At 44.9% G+C, this 16,783-nt stretch overlaps 1 protein-coding gene across 5 annotated transcripts; it reads left to right on the top strand.

The window, feature by feature from the left end:
- Positions 1 to 1,006: 1,006 nt before the first annotated feature.
- LOC136406406 (GTPase IMAP family member 1-like) lies at positions 1,007 to 5,725 on the top strand. 5 transcript variants are annotated; one of them, XM_066386468.1, is made up of 4 exons: positions 1,007 to 1,123; positions 2,979 to 3,153; positions 3,475 to 3,523; positions 4,514 to 5,725. In XM_066386468.1, the coding sequence occupies exons 3-4, from the start codon at positions 3,481 to 3,483 to the stop codon at positions 5,341 to 5,343; spliced, it is 873 nt and encodes a 290-aa protein (XP_066242565.1). In that variant the 5' UTR covers positions 1,007 to 1,123; positions 2,979 to 3,153; positions 3,475 to 3,480; the 3' UTR covers positions 5,344 to 5,725. The 5 variants fall into 5 exon arrangements, with proteins under 5 accessions (XP_066242565.1, XP_066242563.1, XP_066242562.1 ...); XM_066386466.1 differs by having other exon boundaries at positions 3,475 to 3,559; XM_066386467.1 differs by having other exon boundaries at positions 1,108 to 1,123; positions 2,984 to 3,153; positions 3,475 to 3,559.
- The last annotated feature ends 11,058 nt before the right edge of the window (positions 5,726 to 16,783 follow it).

Here is a 16,783-nt window from a genome sequence, read left to right as displayed (position 1 = left end):
ATTCACTTCCCTAAGGAACAAAAAGGGAAAACTAAACTGTACAAGTCCCAGCACTCCACAGGACGAATGATGAGGAGACCAGCACGGTGGCCCATGTTTAATCTGAATCCACCACCAGGGTTTGCACTCTAGACAGCATCATGGGGAGCCCTCAGACATTACTGCTGGAACAGCCATAACTGGTGATTTTTTAAATTAAAGTCTCTAAGCTTTGTCCTTAGGCCATATAGCAAATGATGAAACATTATTTTTTTTTAATCTACTAAAACTTAGTAAGAGTGGGAGTCTGTGTGGCATGTGAGCCATGGCTTCCTTCCTCCCTCCCGAACTCACCTTCAGCTCAGCTTGAAGGAAACACCACTGTGGGCAGGTGTGGGCAGGTGATGGGGCTCCCTCTGCCCTCAGTTACCCATCAGGAATATGGTACCTTATCCATAGGGGCAGATTGGCAGCCATTCTCACCCCCTGCACTCTGAGTGCAGGACTAACCAGGTGAGCCCAGCCAGCAGCACCCTAGTCCCTCTCTATCCACAGTGCAGAGGCTCTGTGCCAGGGACAACAGGCTACAATACTGGGACCCCGACTGCCCACCTCAAGAAAATTAGAAAAACATCTTTCCATTTGCAAAGAGACTGTGAGGGCATTTTATAAGTAAAGTATGTCACACAGGATAACAAAGACTATATGAAATCACTTTTTATGTGATATTTTAAAAATCCAAATTCACAGAACTGGAGAATAGATGGTGGTTACCAGGGGCTGGCAGACGGGGGCATGGGTAGATGTTGGTCACACAGTACAACCTCCAGTTAGAGATGGATACGTTCTGAGACTGGAATGCTTTCTCCTCTGACATTAGAGCCCCTCCGGGGGACAAGATCTTGGTGTCACAGGGACCTTCGGAAAACATCACCATTGTCCACAGCGGGGTTTGGCAATGGAAACTCTGTCTCTTTAAGTTGTCACCCCTGGGCCCTCCCCTTCCCCCAGCTTCCTGTACTCTGAGGTCTGAGAGGCGGGACACTTCCCCATGTACTGGGAGGACCAGCCAGCTGCACTCACGGCCGGAGGTCAGGGGCTTCTCGGGCCGATGTCAGAGCCTGCCACCCATTCTGCAGGAAAGGTGAGCCCAACAGGGGAAGGAGGCCCCAGGGAGTAGGAGCTGTGAGGATTGAGAAACATTCAGAGCCTTCGTGACACTCACTGAGTGGGCACCCATGTTCCCGTTCTTCTAGGTACCAGGGAGAGAAGCGGGACCTAGAGAGGGTCACTCCACACCCCCAAGTGGTTGAGGACGGGCTGAGTCGCATACAGAGCAGGGTCTGGAGCAGTGCTGTGCATCTCCTCCGGCCTGGATGCCATGCTTGCTCGGGGCTAACCCTCTCCTGCCCTACCCCTCTGACCAGAAAGGAAGGCGTCTGCTCGCTCTTCTGCAGGAACCAAAGTGCACTCGAGAAGGCGGCAGACAGTCCCCACCTGCATACTCGGTAAAGGCAAAGATATTTCTGAGGACACAGAAGCGAGTCTAAGCTCAGACAAGTTACAAAGTGCAAGTTCTGTAGGTATCTGGGCTGAACCACCTGAAATGTTCCACTCTTCCAAGTGTCCACAAAGCAGCCTGCAGGAGAAGGTGAAGGTCATAAATGTGGTCCTGAAACCCTTCCCCCACCTGTGCCCTGACACACCTGCTCCCCAATACAAGCTGCCCAGGGCTGTGTGGGAGGTGGACCACTCTGGGTTCCGTCCCCTCCTCTGCAGGATGACAGGGGCTGGACTAGGAAAACTGACTCAGAAACTCAGTTTGCAGACTGAGTGCATCAGAAGCACAGGCCACCGGGGGTGTGGGGATTGCTTATGTTCTAAAAGTACAGGTGTGTGAATGAAAATATCTGAGAAATACACATTTTAAAGAATTCCCACAGACAGGAAGTTCAGGAAGCCCTGGACAAGGTGCCTAAACTCAGTCCCTTGCAGGGTTAAGATACAGGGTGCTACATGTTTTCCATTCTTCAATAACAGCATGTGCTTTGTAACCCCAGATCTCAGCTCTGTAGACCTGCACAACTCTCTAAAGCCCACACTGAACTCCTTGGGAAGTGCTCAAGGGCCCATGTTGGGGTACCGGGAGTTCTCTGACGTTTTCATCCCCACCTTTAACCAGGATCCCTTGCTCTAGCTAAATTCTTAATCCTTGCTCTGAAGATGTTGCTTTTTCTCCATTTCTGCTCTGGTGTCAGTATGGGCTTGTGTTGATTTCTACACACAAAACAACTAATCTCATAAGTTTGGAGCAGGGGTGAACATTACTGGAGGCTTGCGGACAGGGCAGGCAAGTTCCTGCAAAGACACAATCACCATTGGACTGAGGACCAGGCCAGCCGTAATCTAAGTCATCTGGCCAGAGACAAGACATTCAACCTGCCTCTCCCATGACTCACCTTGTGGGGAGTCAACAGAAGAGAACGCAGTCCCCTGCGGTACCCAGGTGGCTGACATGAAGAGCTGTTATTTGGAGTGGACAGTGTGGCACAGGCAGGAACAGGACAGGATGTGGGGAGGCTGACCCATCACAAGAGTGGGAGCACAAGATGGCAGGGAAAGGCACGGAGTCTGCTCTCTGGGGAGCATCTGAGTGTCCGTGTGGGGAGTCACTGTCCTGATCCTGGGGAGGCTGACTGAGGATGCTGTGCACTGTGCTCAGGTCTCAGGGAGCACAGAATGTCCCACAGCATGAAGTGATGACTGATTGGAGGGACCCATTTACTTTGGGAAGCCACAGCTTTGGGGGTGGGACGTCAGGAGCAGGAGGTGGTGTCCCAGCCTCCCCAGTACAATGACCACATCAGACATGCGCTGGGACAGGACAGTGATGTGACTTCCCAGAGCAGAGCCAGAGGCTCAGCGCATTACCAGGGACATACATTTCTTTTTCAACTTCTGAAACTAACATTCCAGTTCTCTTCTTGCTTGTCTCCTAGGACAGCTGCCCTAAGTGGTCCCCTAAGTCGCTGAGCAAATGTTCTGGTTCTCACAGTGCCCCCAAGTCTCCCCTAGCTACTGAATGTCCTGGGAAAACATAGTAACTACAGCTTTGGTCGCGGAGGCATAATCATCTGGGAAAATTAGTTTCCGAAGCTTCCTCGCTGTCACAGAGTAAGTGTCACTGTCTCCCCTCTGCCCTTTGCACGTCTCATCCCTGAAACACAAAACTGATCTCTGCAAACCCGCTCACAGCATCAGTCCTGCCCCAGCTCCGCGGCCCTTCCAATGCTCTTCCCTCAACTCTGATGTTCAGGGGGAGCGGGAACCACAACTTTGTCACTCGGGCGTCACCGGCTCTTTGGATTTAGCTAGACATGCTGTGGTGGTGAGAATTACGTGATGAATGAATGAATGAATGAATGAACGAACGAACGAATGAACGAATGAACCAACGAATGAACCAATGAATGAATTGTGCCTGGGCTCTTTCAGGTGAGCATGGCAGGGCTGAAGATGGCGAGAGATGAAGAAAGCGCCTATGGTAAGAACACGTCTTGCACCACATACTTGCCCCGAGGTGTGAGCTCTGGGTAGTGAGGGGGGTGGGCAAACTCTGGACTGAACAGACAAGCCCCCAAGGGGTCTCTGAAGTGTCTGGGCTGAAACAGCAGGCGCCCTGAGATGTACATTTTAGCGGGATCTCTGCCCCTACCCAGTTGGGAGATACTAACTTCTTTGACAAGCCTGCGCCTCCATTCCCAAAGTGTAAAATGAGGATTATAAACACACTCTTAACCCCACAGAAGGGAATGTAGAGAATATCAGATCACGCACTAGGGAACATGACAATAGGTAGAAAGTTTGAGAACCAGGATGGAAGGTTAAAGGGTGTCTTATTAGCAGACAGCAGGTTTAAGAGGGAGGGGAGGGAGCAGGAGGGAGAGAGAAGGACAACGGAGAAGAGGTGATCTCATCTAATCTGCTCAACAACCCCAGGTTCTCAACTCTATACTGTTATTCCCACTTTTGCACAAAGGCTTTACACTTACACAAGCAATTTCCAAGGTGGCACAGCTGGCTGATGATGGGGCTGGGAGTCAAGGATAGGGTCTCTGGGACTCAGTGAGCCCTTCACCCCCAATCTACTGCCCCTCCTGCCCTGCTTCCTGGGGCTGGAATGTGGGAGAGTATGGCAGAGACCACTGAAGCTGTCAAGTAGGGACAGCTCTGTGCAGTGTGGATGACCAGAACAAGGCAGGTGAGTCATTCCTGGGATAATAAAGGGGATCCTCTGGAGAAAGGCCCACCAGGTGTTGAGCATCTACAGGTGCACATGCTGACAGTAGAGGCGACAGAAATAGCTGGTGAAGACCCCCACACTTCAGAAAGCTCTGACCAGTGACCTCAGGAGGGTTTGGTTAGAAAGCAGAGCTGAAGCACTATTTTCTTTGTTCAAAGGGCTCTGGAATGGGCAGGTAACCAGGGTAAGTTGTTTTAAGGTTTGGAAACTCACAGGTCACTTGTCCTCCAGGTTGCGAAGAGTCCACGCAAGCCCTACAGGAGCCCCTGCTGAGACTCATCCTGGTGGGGAGGACAGGGGCAGGGAAGAGCGCCACTGGGAACAGCATCCTTGGCCACAGGCGCTTCCTCTCCAAGCTGGGAGCCACCTCGGTGACAAGAACCTGCGAGGTGGGGAGCTGCAGGTGGCGCCAGTGGCACGTGGAGGTGATGGACACCCCGGATCTTTTCAGCTCCCTAGTCCCCAAGACAGACCCTGGGTATGAGGAGCGGACACGCTGCTATCTGTTGTCGGCGCCCGGGCCCCACGCGCTGCTTCTGGTGACTCAGCTGGGCCGCTTCACCGCGCAGGACCAGCAGGCCGTGAGCGCGCTCAAAGCGCTGTTTGGAGACGACGTGGTGACGCACACCATCGTGCTGTTCACCCGCAAAGAGGACCTGGCGGGGGACTCGCTGCAGGAGTACGTGCGCGACACGGACAACCGCGCGCTGCAGGCGCTGGTGGCCGAGTGCGGGGGCCGCGTGTGCGGCTTCGACAACAGGGCGGGGGGCGCGGAGCGGGAGGCGCAAGTGCGTGAGCTGCTGCTGCTGGTGGAGCGCCTGGTGCGGGACCACGCGGGCGCCCCCTACACCAATCCCCAGTACCGCCTGGCGCAGGAGCTGGCAAGCGCGGACCCGGAAGAGCGGCGGCGGCGGGTGGCCCAGAGCCTAGCGCGCCGAGAGCAGGGTCTGCCTGGCAGAGGGCTGTTGGGCCAGCTGTGGGCATGGGTGGCGGCCAGGAAGCTGCGGGTGGCCGGGGTTCTGGGAGTCCTGTTCCTGCTTTACTGGCTATTCCCCAGATAACTGGAGTAGATCTACAGTGACAGACTGCAATGGGACGTTGACCCCTCAACTGATAATCACATTCATCCCAAATGTCTGTGCCTCCAGGGTGCGCAGGAGTCCTGTGTCCCTCACCTGGCAGTAATCTACCAACTACAAAATCCTGCCAGGTCCCATCTCCCAAAACCAGCCCATGTGACCTGTCCTCCCTGAGCTGGACTCTTGCCAAAGCAAACAAGTGTTGTTGTTGCCTATATTCCACTGACCTCAGGATGCCCTTCCCTGTCATTGAGTCATTGCTGGTTTCCCAGGGGACAAGAACAAGAGCCCACACACAGCCTCAGCCCATACCCATTTGTTTCATTTGAATCTGAATTGAATGAATAAACGCATTGGACACCCACATTATGTTAACGGAAGTCAGTACTTGTTGATGTTTGTTCATCTGTCTTCTGTGCCCATTGAACAAATATTCTGCTTGTCATTCCTAACCCTGCCTGCAAACACCATGCACCCAAGTGCAGATACACACACACACACACACACACACACACACACACACACACATTGGGGAGTGTGCCCATAAGAAGAGAAGACACTGAAGAACTGTCCATCTTTCCCGCAGGGGATGTCTCCCCCTGTGATCCCATTCAGACCCCTTAGCAGCTGGAATGCAGGCTTCCTCAAGGCCAAGGAAACTTGTTCTACAGACTCGACTCTCTAGGAGCCGCTGAGACCCCGCAGGAACATCTATTTTTTTGTTTGTTTGTTTGTTTGTTTTTATAATAATTTTATTTTTTTAATGAGGTGACATCAATAAATCAGGATACATATATTCAAAGATAACAAGTCCAGGTTATCTTGTCATTCAATTATGTTGCATACCCATCACCCAAAGTCAGATTGTCCTCTGTCACCTTCTATCTTGTTTTCTTTGTGCCCCTCCCCCTCCCCTCCCCCTTTCCCTCTCCCATTCCCCCCCCCCCAACCACCACACTTATCAATGTCTCTTAGTTTCACTTTTATGTCCCACCTACGTATGGAATAATGCAGTTCCTGTTTTTTTTCTGATTTACTTATTTCACTTCGTATCATGTTATCAAGATCCCACCATTTTCCTGTAAATGTTCCGATGTCATCATTTCTTATGGCTGAGTAGTATTCCATAGTGTATATGTGCCACATCTTCTTTATCCAGTCATCTATTGACGGGATTTTTGGTTGTTTCCATGTCCTGGCCACTGTGAACAATGCTGCAATAAACATGGGGCTGCATGTGTCTTTACGTATCAATGTTTCTGAGTTTTTGGGGTATATACCCAGTAGAGGGATTGCTGGGTCATAAGGTAGTTCTATTTTCAGTTTTTTGAGGAACCACCATACTTTCTTCCATAATGGTTGTACTACTTTACATTCCCACCAACAGTGTATGAGGGTTCCTTTTTCTCCACAGCCTCTCCAACATTTGTTATTACCTGTCTTGCTAATAATAGCTAATCGAACAGGTGTGAGGTGGTATCTCATTGCCGTTTTGATTTGCATTTCTCTAATAGCTAAAGAAGATGAGCATCTTTTCATATATCTGTTGGCCATTTGTATTTCTTCCTGGGAGAAGTGTCTGTTCATATCCTCTTCCCATTTTTTTATTGGATTGTTTATTTGTTTGTTGTTGAGTTTTATGAGTTCTTTGTATATTTTGGATATTAGGCCCTTATCTGAGCTGTTGTTTGAAAATATCATTTCCCATTTAGTTGGCTTTCTGTTTATTTTGTTATCAGTTTCTCTTGCTGAGCAAAAACTTCTTAGTCTGATGTAGTCCCATTCATTAATTTTTGCCTTCACTTCTCTTGCCTGTGGAGTCAAATTCATAAAATGCTCTTTAAAACCCAGGTCCATGAGTTGAGTACCTATGTCTTCTTCTATGTACTTAATTGTTTCAGGTCTTATGTTTAGATCTTTGATCCATTTTGAGTTAATTTTTGTACAGGGGGAGAGACTGTAGTCCAGTTTCATTCTTTTGCATGTGGCTTTCCAGTTTTCCCAGCACCATTTATTGAAGAGGCTTTCTTTTCTCCATTGTGTGTTATTGGCTCCTTTATCAAAAATTATTTGACTATATATATGTGGTTTTATTTCTGGACTTTCTATTCTGTTCCATTGGTCTGAGTGTCTATTTTTCTGCCAATACCATGCTGTTTTGATTGTCGTGGCCCTATAATATAGTTTGAAGTCAGGTATTGTAATGCCCCCAGCTTCATTCTTTTTCTTTAGGATTGCTTTGACTATTCGGGTTTTTTTATAGTTCCATATAAATCTGATGATTTTTTGCTCTATTTCTTTAAAAAACGTCATTGGAAGTTTGATGGGAATTGCATTAAATTTGTATATTGCTTTGGGTAATATAGCCATCTTGATTATATTTATTCTTCCTAGCCAAGAACAAGGTATATTCTTCCATCTCATTATATCTTTTTCGATTTCCCTTAACAATGGTTTATAGTTTTCATTATATAAGTCCTTTACATTCTTTGTTATGTTTATTCCTAAGTATTTTATTTTTTTTGTTGCAATCGTGAAGGGGATTATTCTTTTGAGTTCGTTCTCAATTGTTTCATTGTTGGCATATAGAAAGGCTATTGACTTCTGTATGTTAATTTTGTATCCTGCGACCTTATTGTATTGGCTTATTGTTTCTAGTAGTCTTTTTGTGGATTCTTTGGGGTTTTCGATGTATAGGATCATATCATCTGCAAAAAGTGATACCTTTACTTCTTCTTTTCCGATATGGATGCCTTTTATTTCTTTGTCTTGTCTGATTGCTCTGGCTAGAACCTCTAGTACCACATTAAATAAGAGTGGAGAGAGTGGACAACCCTGTCTTGTTCCTGATTTAAGGGGGAAAGCCTTCAGTTTAGTGCCATTTAATATGATGTTAGCTGATGGTTTATCATATATGGCCTTTATCATGTTGAGATATTTTCCTTCTATACCCATTTTGTTGAGAGTCTTAAACATAAAATTGTGTTGTATTTTATCAAAAGCCTTTTCTGCATCTATTGATAAGATCATGTGGTTTTTGTTCTTTGTTTTGTTGATATGGTGTATTACGTTAACCGTTTTATGTATGTTGAACCATCTTTGAGATTCTGGGATGAATCCCACTTGATCATGATGTATTATTTTTTTAATATGTTGTTGTATTCAATTTGCTAGTATTTTGTTTAGTATTTTAGCATCTGTATTCATGAGAGATATTGGTCTGTAGTTTTCTTTTTTTGTGCCATCCTTGCCTGGTTTTGGCATGAGGGTTATGTTGGCCTCATAAAATGTGTTTGGAAGTATTGCTTCTTCTTCAATTTTTTGGAAGACTTTGAGTAGAATAGGAACCAAGTCTTCTTTGAATGTTTGATAAAATTCGCTGGTATAACCGTCTGGGCCTGGACTTTTATTTTTGGGGAGGTTTTTAATGGTTTTTTCTATTTCTTCTCTACTGATAGGTCTGTTTAGGCTTTCTGCTTCTTCTTGACTCAGTCTAGGAAGGTTGTATTGTTCTAGTAATTTATCCATTTCTTCTAGGTTGTTGAATTTAGTGGCATAAAGTTTTTCATAGTATTCTACAATAATTCTTTGTATATCTACGGTGTCCGTGGTGATTTCTCCTCTTTCATTTTGGATTTTGTTTATATGAGTTCTTTCTTTTTTTTCCTTGGGAAGTCTTGCCAAGGGTTTGTCAATTTTGTTGATCTTTTCAAAGAACCAGCTCCTTGTTCTATTAATTTTTTCTATAGTTTTTCTGTTCTCTAATTCATTTATTTCTGCTCTGATTTTTATTATCTCCTTTCTTCGGCTGGTTTTGGGTTGTCTTTGTTCTTCTTTTTCTAGTTCCTTAAGGTGTGAAGTTAAGTGGTTCACTTGGGCTCTCTCTTGTTTGTTCATATAGGCCTGAAGTGATATGAACTTCCCTCTTATCACTGCTTTTGCTGCATCCCATAGATTCTGAAATGTCGTATTGTCATTTTCATTAGTCTGTATATATCTTTTGATCTCTGCACTTATTTCTTCTTTGACCCATTCATTTTTTAAAAGTATGTTGTTTAGTTTCCACATTTTTGTGGGATTTTTTTCCTCTTTTTTGCAGTTGAATTCTAGTTTCAAGGCTTTATGATCAGAAAATATGCTTGGTACAACTTCAATTTTTTTGAATTTGCTGATGTTGTTTTTGTGGCCCAACATATGGTCAATTCTTGAGAATGATCCATGTACACTGGAGAAAAATGTATACTCAGTCACTTTGGGATGAAATGTCCTGTAGATGTCTATCATATCCAGGTGCTCTAGTGCTTTGTTTAAGGCCACTATGTCTTTGTTGATTCTCTGTTTGGATGACCTATCTAGAGCCGTCAGCGGTGTATTGAGGACTCCAAGTATGATTGTATTTTTGTCAGTTTTTGTTTTAAGATCAATAAGTAGCTGTCTTATATATTTTGGTGCTCCTTGGTTTGGTGCATATATATTAAGAATTGTTATGTCTTCTTGATTCAGTGTCCCCTTAGCCATTATGAAATGGCCATTTTTGTCTCTGAGTACTTTTCCTGTCTTGTAGTCAGCATTATCCGATATGAGTATTGCTACACCTGCTTTTTTTTGGATGTTATTTGCTTGGAGTATTGTTTTCCAGCCTTTCACTTTGAATGTGTTTTTATCCTTGTTACTTAGATGAGTTTCCTGTAGGCAGCATACAGTTGGATTTTCGTTTTTAATCCATTCTGCTACTCTGTGCCTTTTTATTGGTGAGTTTAATCCGTTTACATTTAGTGTAATTATTGATACTTGTGAGTTCCCTATTGCCATTTTATATCTTGCTTTCTGTTAGTTTTGTGTCTTGTTTGATCCTTCTCTTTCATTTTTCTATGTTTTGTTTTTATTTGGTTGTATTCCATACATCTTTCCTCTGTTGCTATCTTTTTTATCTCATGTGCTTCTGTGGTGGTTTTTTCAATGGTGGTTACCTTTGAGTAATGAATAGGGTCCCTACCCTGTTCATTGTAGCGAACTATTTTGTGAGTACTTTTGCACTCCATCGTCCTTTGCTACTGTTAATCTCCATCTTCTCCCCCTCTTTCTTTTTGTTGTTGTCACAGTTTAAATTTGGTTTTATTGTGTTCTTCTTGGAGCTTTTACTTCTGGCTCTGTTTTTTTTTGTTCTTTGTATCTGATTGGAGAACCCCCTTTAGTAATTCCTGGAGTGGGGGTTTTCTGATGATAAATTCCCTCATCTTTTCTGTATCTGTGAATGTTTTTATTTCTCCTTCATATTTGAAGGATAGCTTTGATGGGTATAGTATTCGTGGCTGAAAGTTCCTCTCTTTCAGGACTTTAAATATTGGGGTCCACTCTCTTCTAGCTTGTACAGTTTCTGCTGAGAAATCTGATGATAATCTAATGGACCTTCCTTTATATGTTGTATTCTTGTTTTCCCTGTCTGCCTTGAGAATTTTTTCTTTGCTGTTGGTTTGTGTCAATTTCATTATGATATGCCTTGGAGTAGGTTTGTTGGGGTTAAGAAAACTCGGAGTTCTGTTTGCTTCTTGAACTTGAGGCTTTAGTTCTTTCCACAGGCTTGGGAAGTTCTCATTTATTATTTGTTTGAGTATGTTCTCCATTCCATTTTCTCTCTCTTCTCCCTCTGATATACCTATTATTCTTATGTTATTCTTTTTGATGGAGTCAGATAATTCTTGTAGGGCTATCTCATTTTTTTAAATTTTTGAGTCTCTTTCTTCTTCTCTCTGTTGTGCCTCAAGTTGCTTGTCTTCTATTTCACTAATCCTCTCTTCTATCTGGCCTGTTCTATTAGCTAAGCTTGTTACTTCGTTTTTCAGCTCGTGAATTGAGTTTTTCATCTCTGTTTGATTTGTTTTTATAGTTTCAATTTCCTTGGACATATATTCTTTGTGTTCATTGAGTTGTTTTCTGAGCTCCCTAAATTGCCTTTCTGTGTTTTCTTGTATATCTCGGAGGATTTTTAGGATTTCTATCTTGAATTCTCTGTCATTTAGCTCCAAGGTTTCCAATATATTAAATTTTTTCTCCGTAGATTTTTCCTCATCTAGCTGTGTTACCTTTCTTTCTTTTGTATCCATGATATTCGATTTTCTCTTCCTTAATGGCATCTGAGGGAGGTTTTGTTGATAGTATTAATGAGATTTACTAAAGAATAAAAAGTTAAAAAAAATAAAAAAATAAATCGAAAAGAGTTGTTTTTTTTTTTAAAAAATTAATAATGAAATAAAGAAAAATAAAATAAAATAAAAATTTTTAAAAAAGGAAATTATTCCCCCCCTCCTTTTTTCCTCTCTTCTCCTCTCCCCTCTTTCTTGAGAAAATCTTGTGGTGAACTGTGAATTATAACAAACAATGCCTGTGATGGAGGGCCTGAATTGGGGAAAAGTAATAAAGGGGCAAAAAAAAAAAAAAAAAAAAAAAGAAAAGAAAAAAGAAAAGAAAAAAAAAGAGAAAAAAAAGGGGGTATGGACCCACAAAAAGCAAATAAGGAAAAAATTTGGGTCAAGAATAAAATGATTTGCTTTTAGGTATTGGTTGTCTAAGAGTTATGATGAGAGGAATAAGAGGAAAACAGAAAAATGGGGGGACAAATTAAAAAATTACTATTGTATTTAGTGGAATAAGAACTAGATAAAATGGAGATCCAGGGATGGGAGCACTGCTAGTGAGTTAAAAAGGTGAAGTAAAAACCCCCCAAAATGCCATAAACATAAGTTTGAGTCCCAGATAAGATAATTTGTTTGTTATTGAGGTTTGAATGAGAGGAGATGTAAAGGATAAAGGAAGAAACTAATATAGAGGGAGAAAAGAAAGAGAGAGAGAAAAAAAAAGAGGGAACCACTAAAAGAAGAAAAAAGAAAGGAGAGAGAGAGAGTTAAGGGTTTTGGAGTGCAACCCTCATAGAGAGAAAGGAAGAGAAGAGAAAAGATAATGGGAGATGTAACACTTATGGGTAGTGTAGTTCAAGGAGAGGAGAGAGTAAGACCAGCAGAGAGTTAATCGGCCAAATTGGAGGAGGAAAAAAAGTATCAAGAATGAAGATAAGAGAAACAAACGAACAAATATAATAAAATGGGATAGGTTATAAAGTCTGCAGATTATTCTTGATTTTGAGACGTTATCTTCTTGCTTTTTCTTTTCTCTCCCTCTTCCTGGTCGGTGACTCTGTACCCCGGGTTCTGCCCCTTTGGCACGCTCAGGTAGAGGTTTGCAGTTGATAAGTCTCTATGGCAATGTCATGTATTGTGCTTTAGTCTCGTTGGCAGTCGAGGCTCATTAGCATTTATAGGCTCTGACAGTGAGAGAGTTCATGTTCCTGGAGCCTTTCTCCTAGTCTTTCCTTCCTCAATTAGTAGCCTGATAATCCAGCTATGGGGTTGCTGCTGCCTCTGCCTGAATAGTAAGAGGCTCAAAGAGCTGGCAACGCCCCACTCTATTTCCACTCAGCACAGGGCTCTGGGTAAGGCTCAGTCAGTCAGAGCTGCTAGCATAATCAGGCGGGCTTTCCACCCACTCAAAGGCCTCTGGCTCTGCCACTCTGTCCGGTAACACAGGCGGGTGCCCACTTCCGGGGCGCTTGGAGGAAACTCTCGCTATCTGCGCACGCAGACCAGGATATCCGGCCAGCAGTCTCACGCTCTGAGTGAAACCCCCAACTGCATGGAAAAGTTGCAGCGTTGGAATTGGCTCTCGCTCCGTCCCCGTGCGTGGCTTTTGCAAGGCGCTGGGGCGGCCCGAGATTCCGCTTTGGCCCACACAAAGGCCCCTGACTCTGCCCCTCTGTGCGATAACATGGGCGCGCACTGCCGAGGCACTCGGAAGAATCTCTCACTCCCTATCTGCGCACGCAGACCAGGATATAAGGCCGGCCGCGTTTCCCTCTGAGTGAAACCCCCACCAGCACGGACAATTTCCACCGTTGGAATTAGTTCTCGCTCCCTCCCGTGCGTGGCTTTCCCAGGGCACTGGGGCTGCCCAGAGATTCTGCTTTTGGCCCACAGAAAGGCCTCTGACTCTGCCTCTCTGTGGGGTAACACGGGCACCCACTCCCAGGGCTTAGGAAGAAATCTCTAGCCCACTAACTGTGCACAGACCAGGAGAATGGGTAAAATGGCTGCCCCGCTTGTCTTTCTTTGTTTGGGTTTGGCGCGAGTGTTAGCTTGTATTGCCCGGGTTGCCACAGGATCAGTTTTTCCTCGGCTTGGATCTCTGTGCCACAGCCTGGTTCGGCCGTTTGTGCCACGGCCTGGATCTATTCACCCCCTTTGCCCGCCTCAGTTTCTATATTCACGGTTACCAGAGAAAGCCGCCCTGTTTAGGTTAGTGAGGAAGGTGGAGCATTTCTTATTCCTTATTTCCTTCGGGTTTTGGTTATATATTTAGCCAATTTTTCACTCAACCATACCTTCGGGTGTATTGCGAATCATCTGGAGGCTCCAAGTATAGGTTTTTCTGTTTCTGGTTGAAGATCTTGTTGAGTTTTGGGGGAGATTTATCGGTATCGCTTCCTACCCCGCCATTACTCTGACGTCATCTCCGGAACATCTATTTTTAAAAAGGAGTTTGCTCACTGGCTGACACACGCATAGAGTAAGGATATGTTTTTCAACTCAGGGGTAAATAATAATTTTTTTTTTTAATTAAGAAGTTTGAAAATTTTTATTTCAATCTCAAAGGTCAAACAGGTGTTTGTGGGCTGAGATCTGATGACACGATGGTGGGGTAGAGTCATCCCTTCTGTCCCGCGCAGATCTGGGAGAGGCCGCCCTCTGGTCCAGGTGAAATGAACCAGGTTAGAGGGCTCCTGACTCTGCCCACACGTGCTCCCCAGCATCTCCACCCTCACACACAAACTCAGGCTCACCTCCCACACTGCTGGGTAATTCCAGATCTCTTCCCTGCACTGTCCTCTGCCCGGTGCCTTCACAGACAGTGTCCCTAGTCACTGATGCCTTCACATCACTAAAGAGACACGTAAAGGGGGAAATAATCTGCAACAGTTGAGCTCGAGCTCCTACTGGAGACGGAGGCCGACAGGCCCCACCTGGAAACGATTGCGAACACAAACGGGGAATGTCAATGCCAAATGCTGAGACTTCACATTTCCTCTATGGCCAAGGGTTCAAGGGTGTTCACAGAGCCCAGCAGAGGCACTGATAGGGAATCTTGATTTGGGGCTTGTCCACCTGTCACTATCCTCTTGAAAGGAACAAAGTGCTCTACCATTGTCACTTCATTGAGAAAGGGGACGATTACTGGTGAAAATAAATGAGGAAGAAGAGCAGCAAAGTGTCCAGTGTGCACGATGAAACATTTGATTCTCGCTCTCTGGATGGGGAGCAATGGAGCCCAGAGAATCCCCAAGGGATGGTGATTGAGCTGGTGAGAATGCAGGAAGGAGCACCCAGGGATCCCAGGGGACAGGCACACCCCTCTAAGGCTGTAATCCAGGGCACATTAGGAAAGACAGTATGTTGTTCTCTATACGCCAAAAAAAGAGAAAGATTGGCAGAGTAGATTATAACACATGAACCAAACACATGCTTAGTACAGAAAAATCCTCTCAGATATTATGGTAGAAATGGACTAAAGATTAAAAGACAAATGGTCCAGACATTAATCATACAAAAAGGAGTAGGAACGGCTGTATCAATAGCAAATAAATGAGACTTCAGAACAAAGAAAATTAAGATGCAGAGAGGATCATTATATAGTAATAAACTGGTCTCTACATACAGAAGACAAAACAATCCTAAATATGTTTTCCCAAACAACAGAGATGCAAAATATGTGACAACTGAAGGAAGAAATAGACAAACCCACAATTATATTTAGAGACTTCACTGCCTCCCAACTATCGACAGAACAGCCTCATAGAAAATGAACCAGGGTCTAGAAGAATTCCATAACACCTTCAATCAATGGAGCTAACTGATATTGGTAGAAGTTGATATTTGCAGAAGGTACATTTTTCGGGTGCACATGGAATGTTTACCAAGGTAGGCCATGTGCTAGGCCATGGAACAACCCTCAACACCTTTAAAAGAATTGAAATCCTAGAGAATGTGTTTTCAGACCACAGAGGAATTAAGCTAGAACTCGGCATGGAAAAGGTAACAGAAATATCTTCTTCACCCTGTCAGCAGTGCCATGACTCCCTACCCAGCCATCAGAACCTGGGGAAAGTCCTAGCTGATGGCCCTCCAAGGTCAAATTCTAAGTCTGAGTCGGGACTTTCCTGAGCTGAGAAGTCACTCAGGAGACTGTCACTGAAGGATGGGGACGTAAGGGGACATGGCCATTTCCCCTTTTTTTTCTACCCATTGCTGAAGCCAGTCTCCCTCATTGAAGACCAGAGTGGATAATGTCCCCTACCCCACATCTGTTTCCTGGTTTCAACACTACTCACTGTTTTTCCACTTAGAGTACAGACGACTGTGCATAAGAATGGACAACTTCAGTCTCTGCGCACCCTTGGCCAGTGCCCACCCCCTAAGAAGGGCGTGCTAACCCTGTGGGTGTGATCAGCTACACCTGGTATCATTTAGCCTCCATGAAAATTTCTGGGAGCAGCACCCTGGCCAGGGGCAGACACCCTCCAGGCTGTGCTGAGAATCAGTCTTACAGGACACTGGGAACATCATATCCTTGCAACAATGTGAACAGTCTCGTCCTCGGTCCACTCATAGTGACATCAGGGACTCCAGCTTCTTTTTAAACAGGAGTGAGACACCGTCTCTCCGATGAAGGAGAAACCAGAGGTCTAGAAAGTGTAGCCGGCACACACTGGGCCACCCAGGATCCGGAACCAAATTAAGCTTTCGGAGTTCCTCCTGCCCCTCCAGGTCCCTGTTCAGATAAGACTGGGGAATGTGGAAATGAATCGCCAGAGTTTAATGGGAGAAATATGAATTAGCACACCCGGTTTCTCTTCCCTTGTCTGTGTGTGTGCATTTCGGGAGGTGTGGGGCGGGGGAAGAAAGGCAGAAAGAAAATAATACCCAGTACTGACAAAGGAGTGTTGAAATCTCCAACAGTCAATATGCATCTCCCTGTTTCTCTATTTGTGTGTCAGCGTTTGCTTCTTGAATTCTGAAGTTCTCTTGTTTTTTTGTCTGGTTTTTTGAAGCTCAATTGCTTACACGGTACATGCACATCAGTACTATGGTCTTGTTGATAAATTGACCTATTTATCATTATGCAGGGACCTTCTTTCCCCCGGGGTGGGGAGGTGACCTTTCCCCTGATGGGAAAGTGATCCTTCTGAAGCTACGCTGTCGCTTTCTGATATTCACGCAGCCACTGCAGGACCCACAGGCTCACTCTGTGCATGGTTCCTCTTTTCTGGTGTATCTTATTGAGCTTGGCACCAAGGAACCAGAAAAACAAAGAATAA

Source organism: Saccopteryx leptura, chromosome 5, assembly GCF_036850995.1.
Source record: "Saccopteryx leptura isolate mSacLep1 chromosome 5, mSacLep1_pri_phased_curated, whole genome shotgun sequence".
Taxonomy (NCBI): Eukaryota; Metazoa; Chordata; class Mammalia; order Chiroptera; family Emballonuridae; genus Saccopteryx; species Saccopteryx leptura.
This window is presented reverse-complemented; position numbering and strand designations above follow the sequence as displayed.

Excerpts from the sequence above, each read along its gene's own strand:
- LOC136406406 (XM_066386464.1), top strand. The coding sequence starts at position 1,031 with ATGTACTGGGAGGACCAGCCAGCTGCACTCACGGCCGGAGGTCAGGGG. Across the intron at positions 1,124-3,474 it reads CCACCCATTCTGCAGGAAAG|GTGAGCATGGCAGGGCTGAA; the intron begins GTGAGCCCAACA and ends GGGCTCTTTCAG. Across the intron at positions 3,560-4,513 it reads CACCACATACTTGCCCCGAG|GTTGCGAAGAGTCCACGCAA; the intron begins GTGTGAGCTCTG and ends CTTGTCCTCCAG.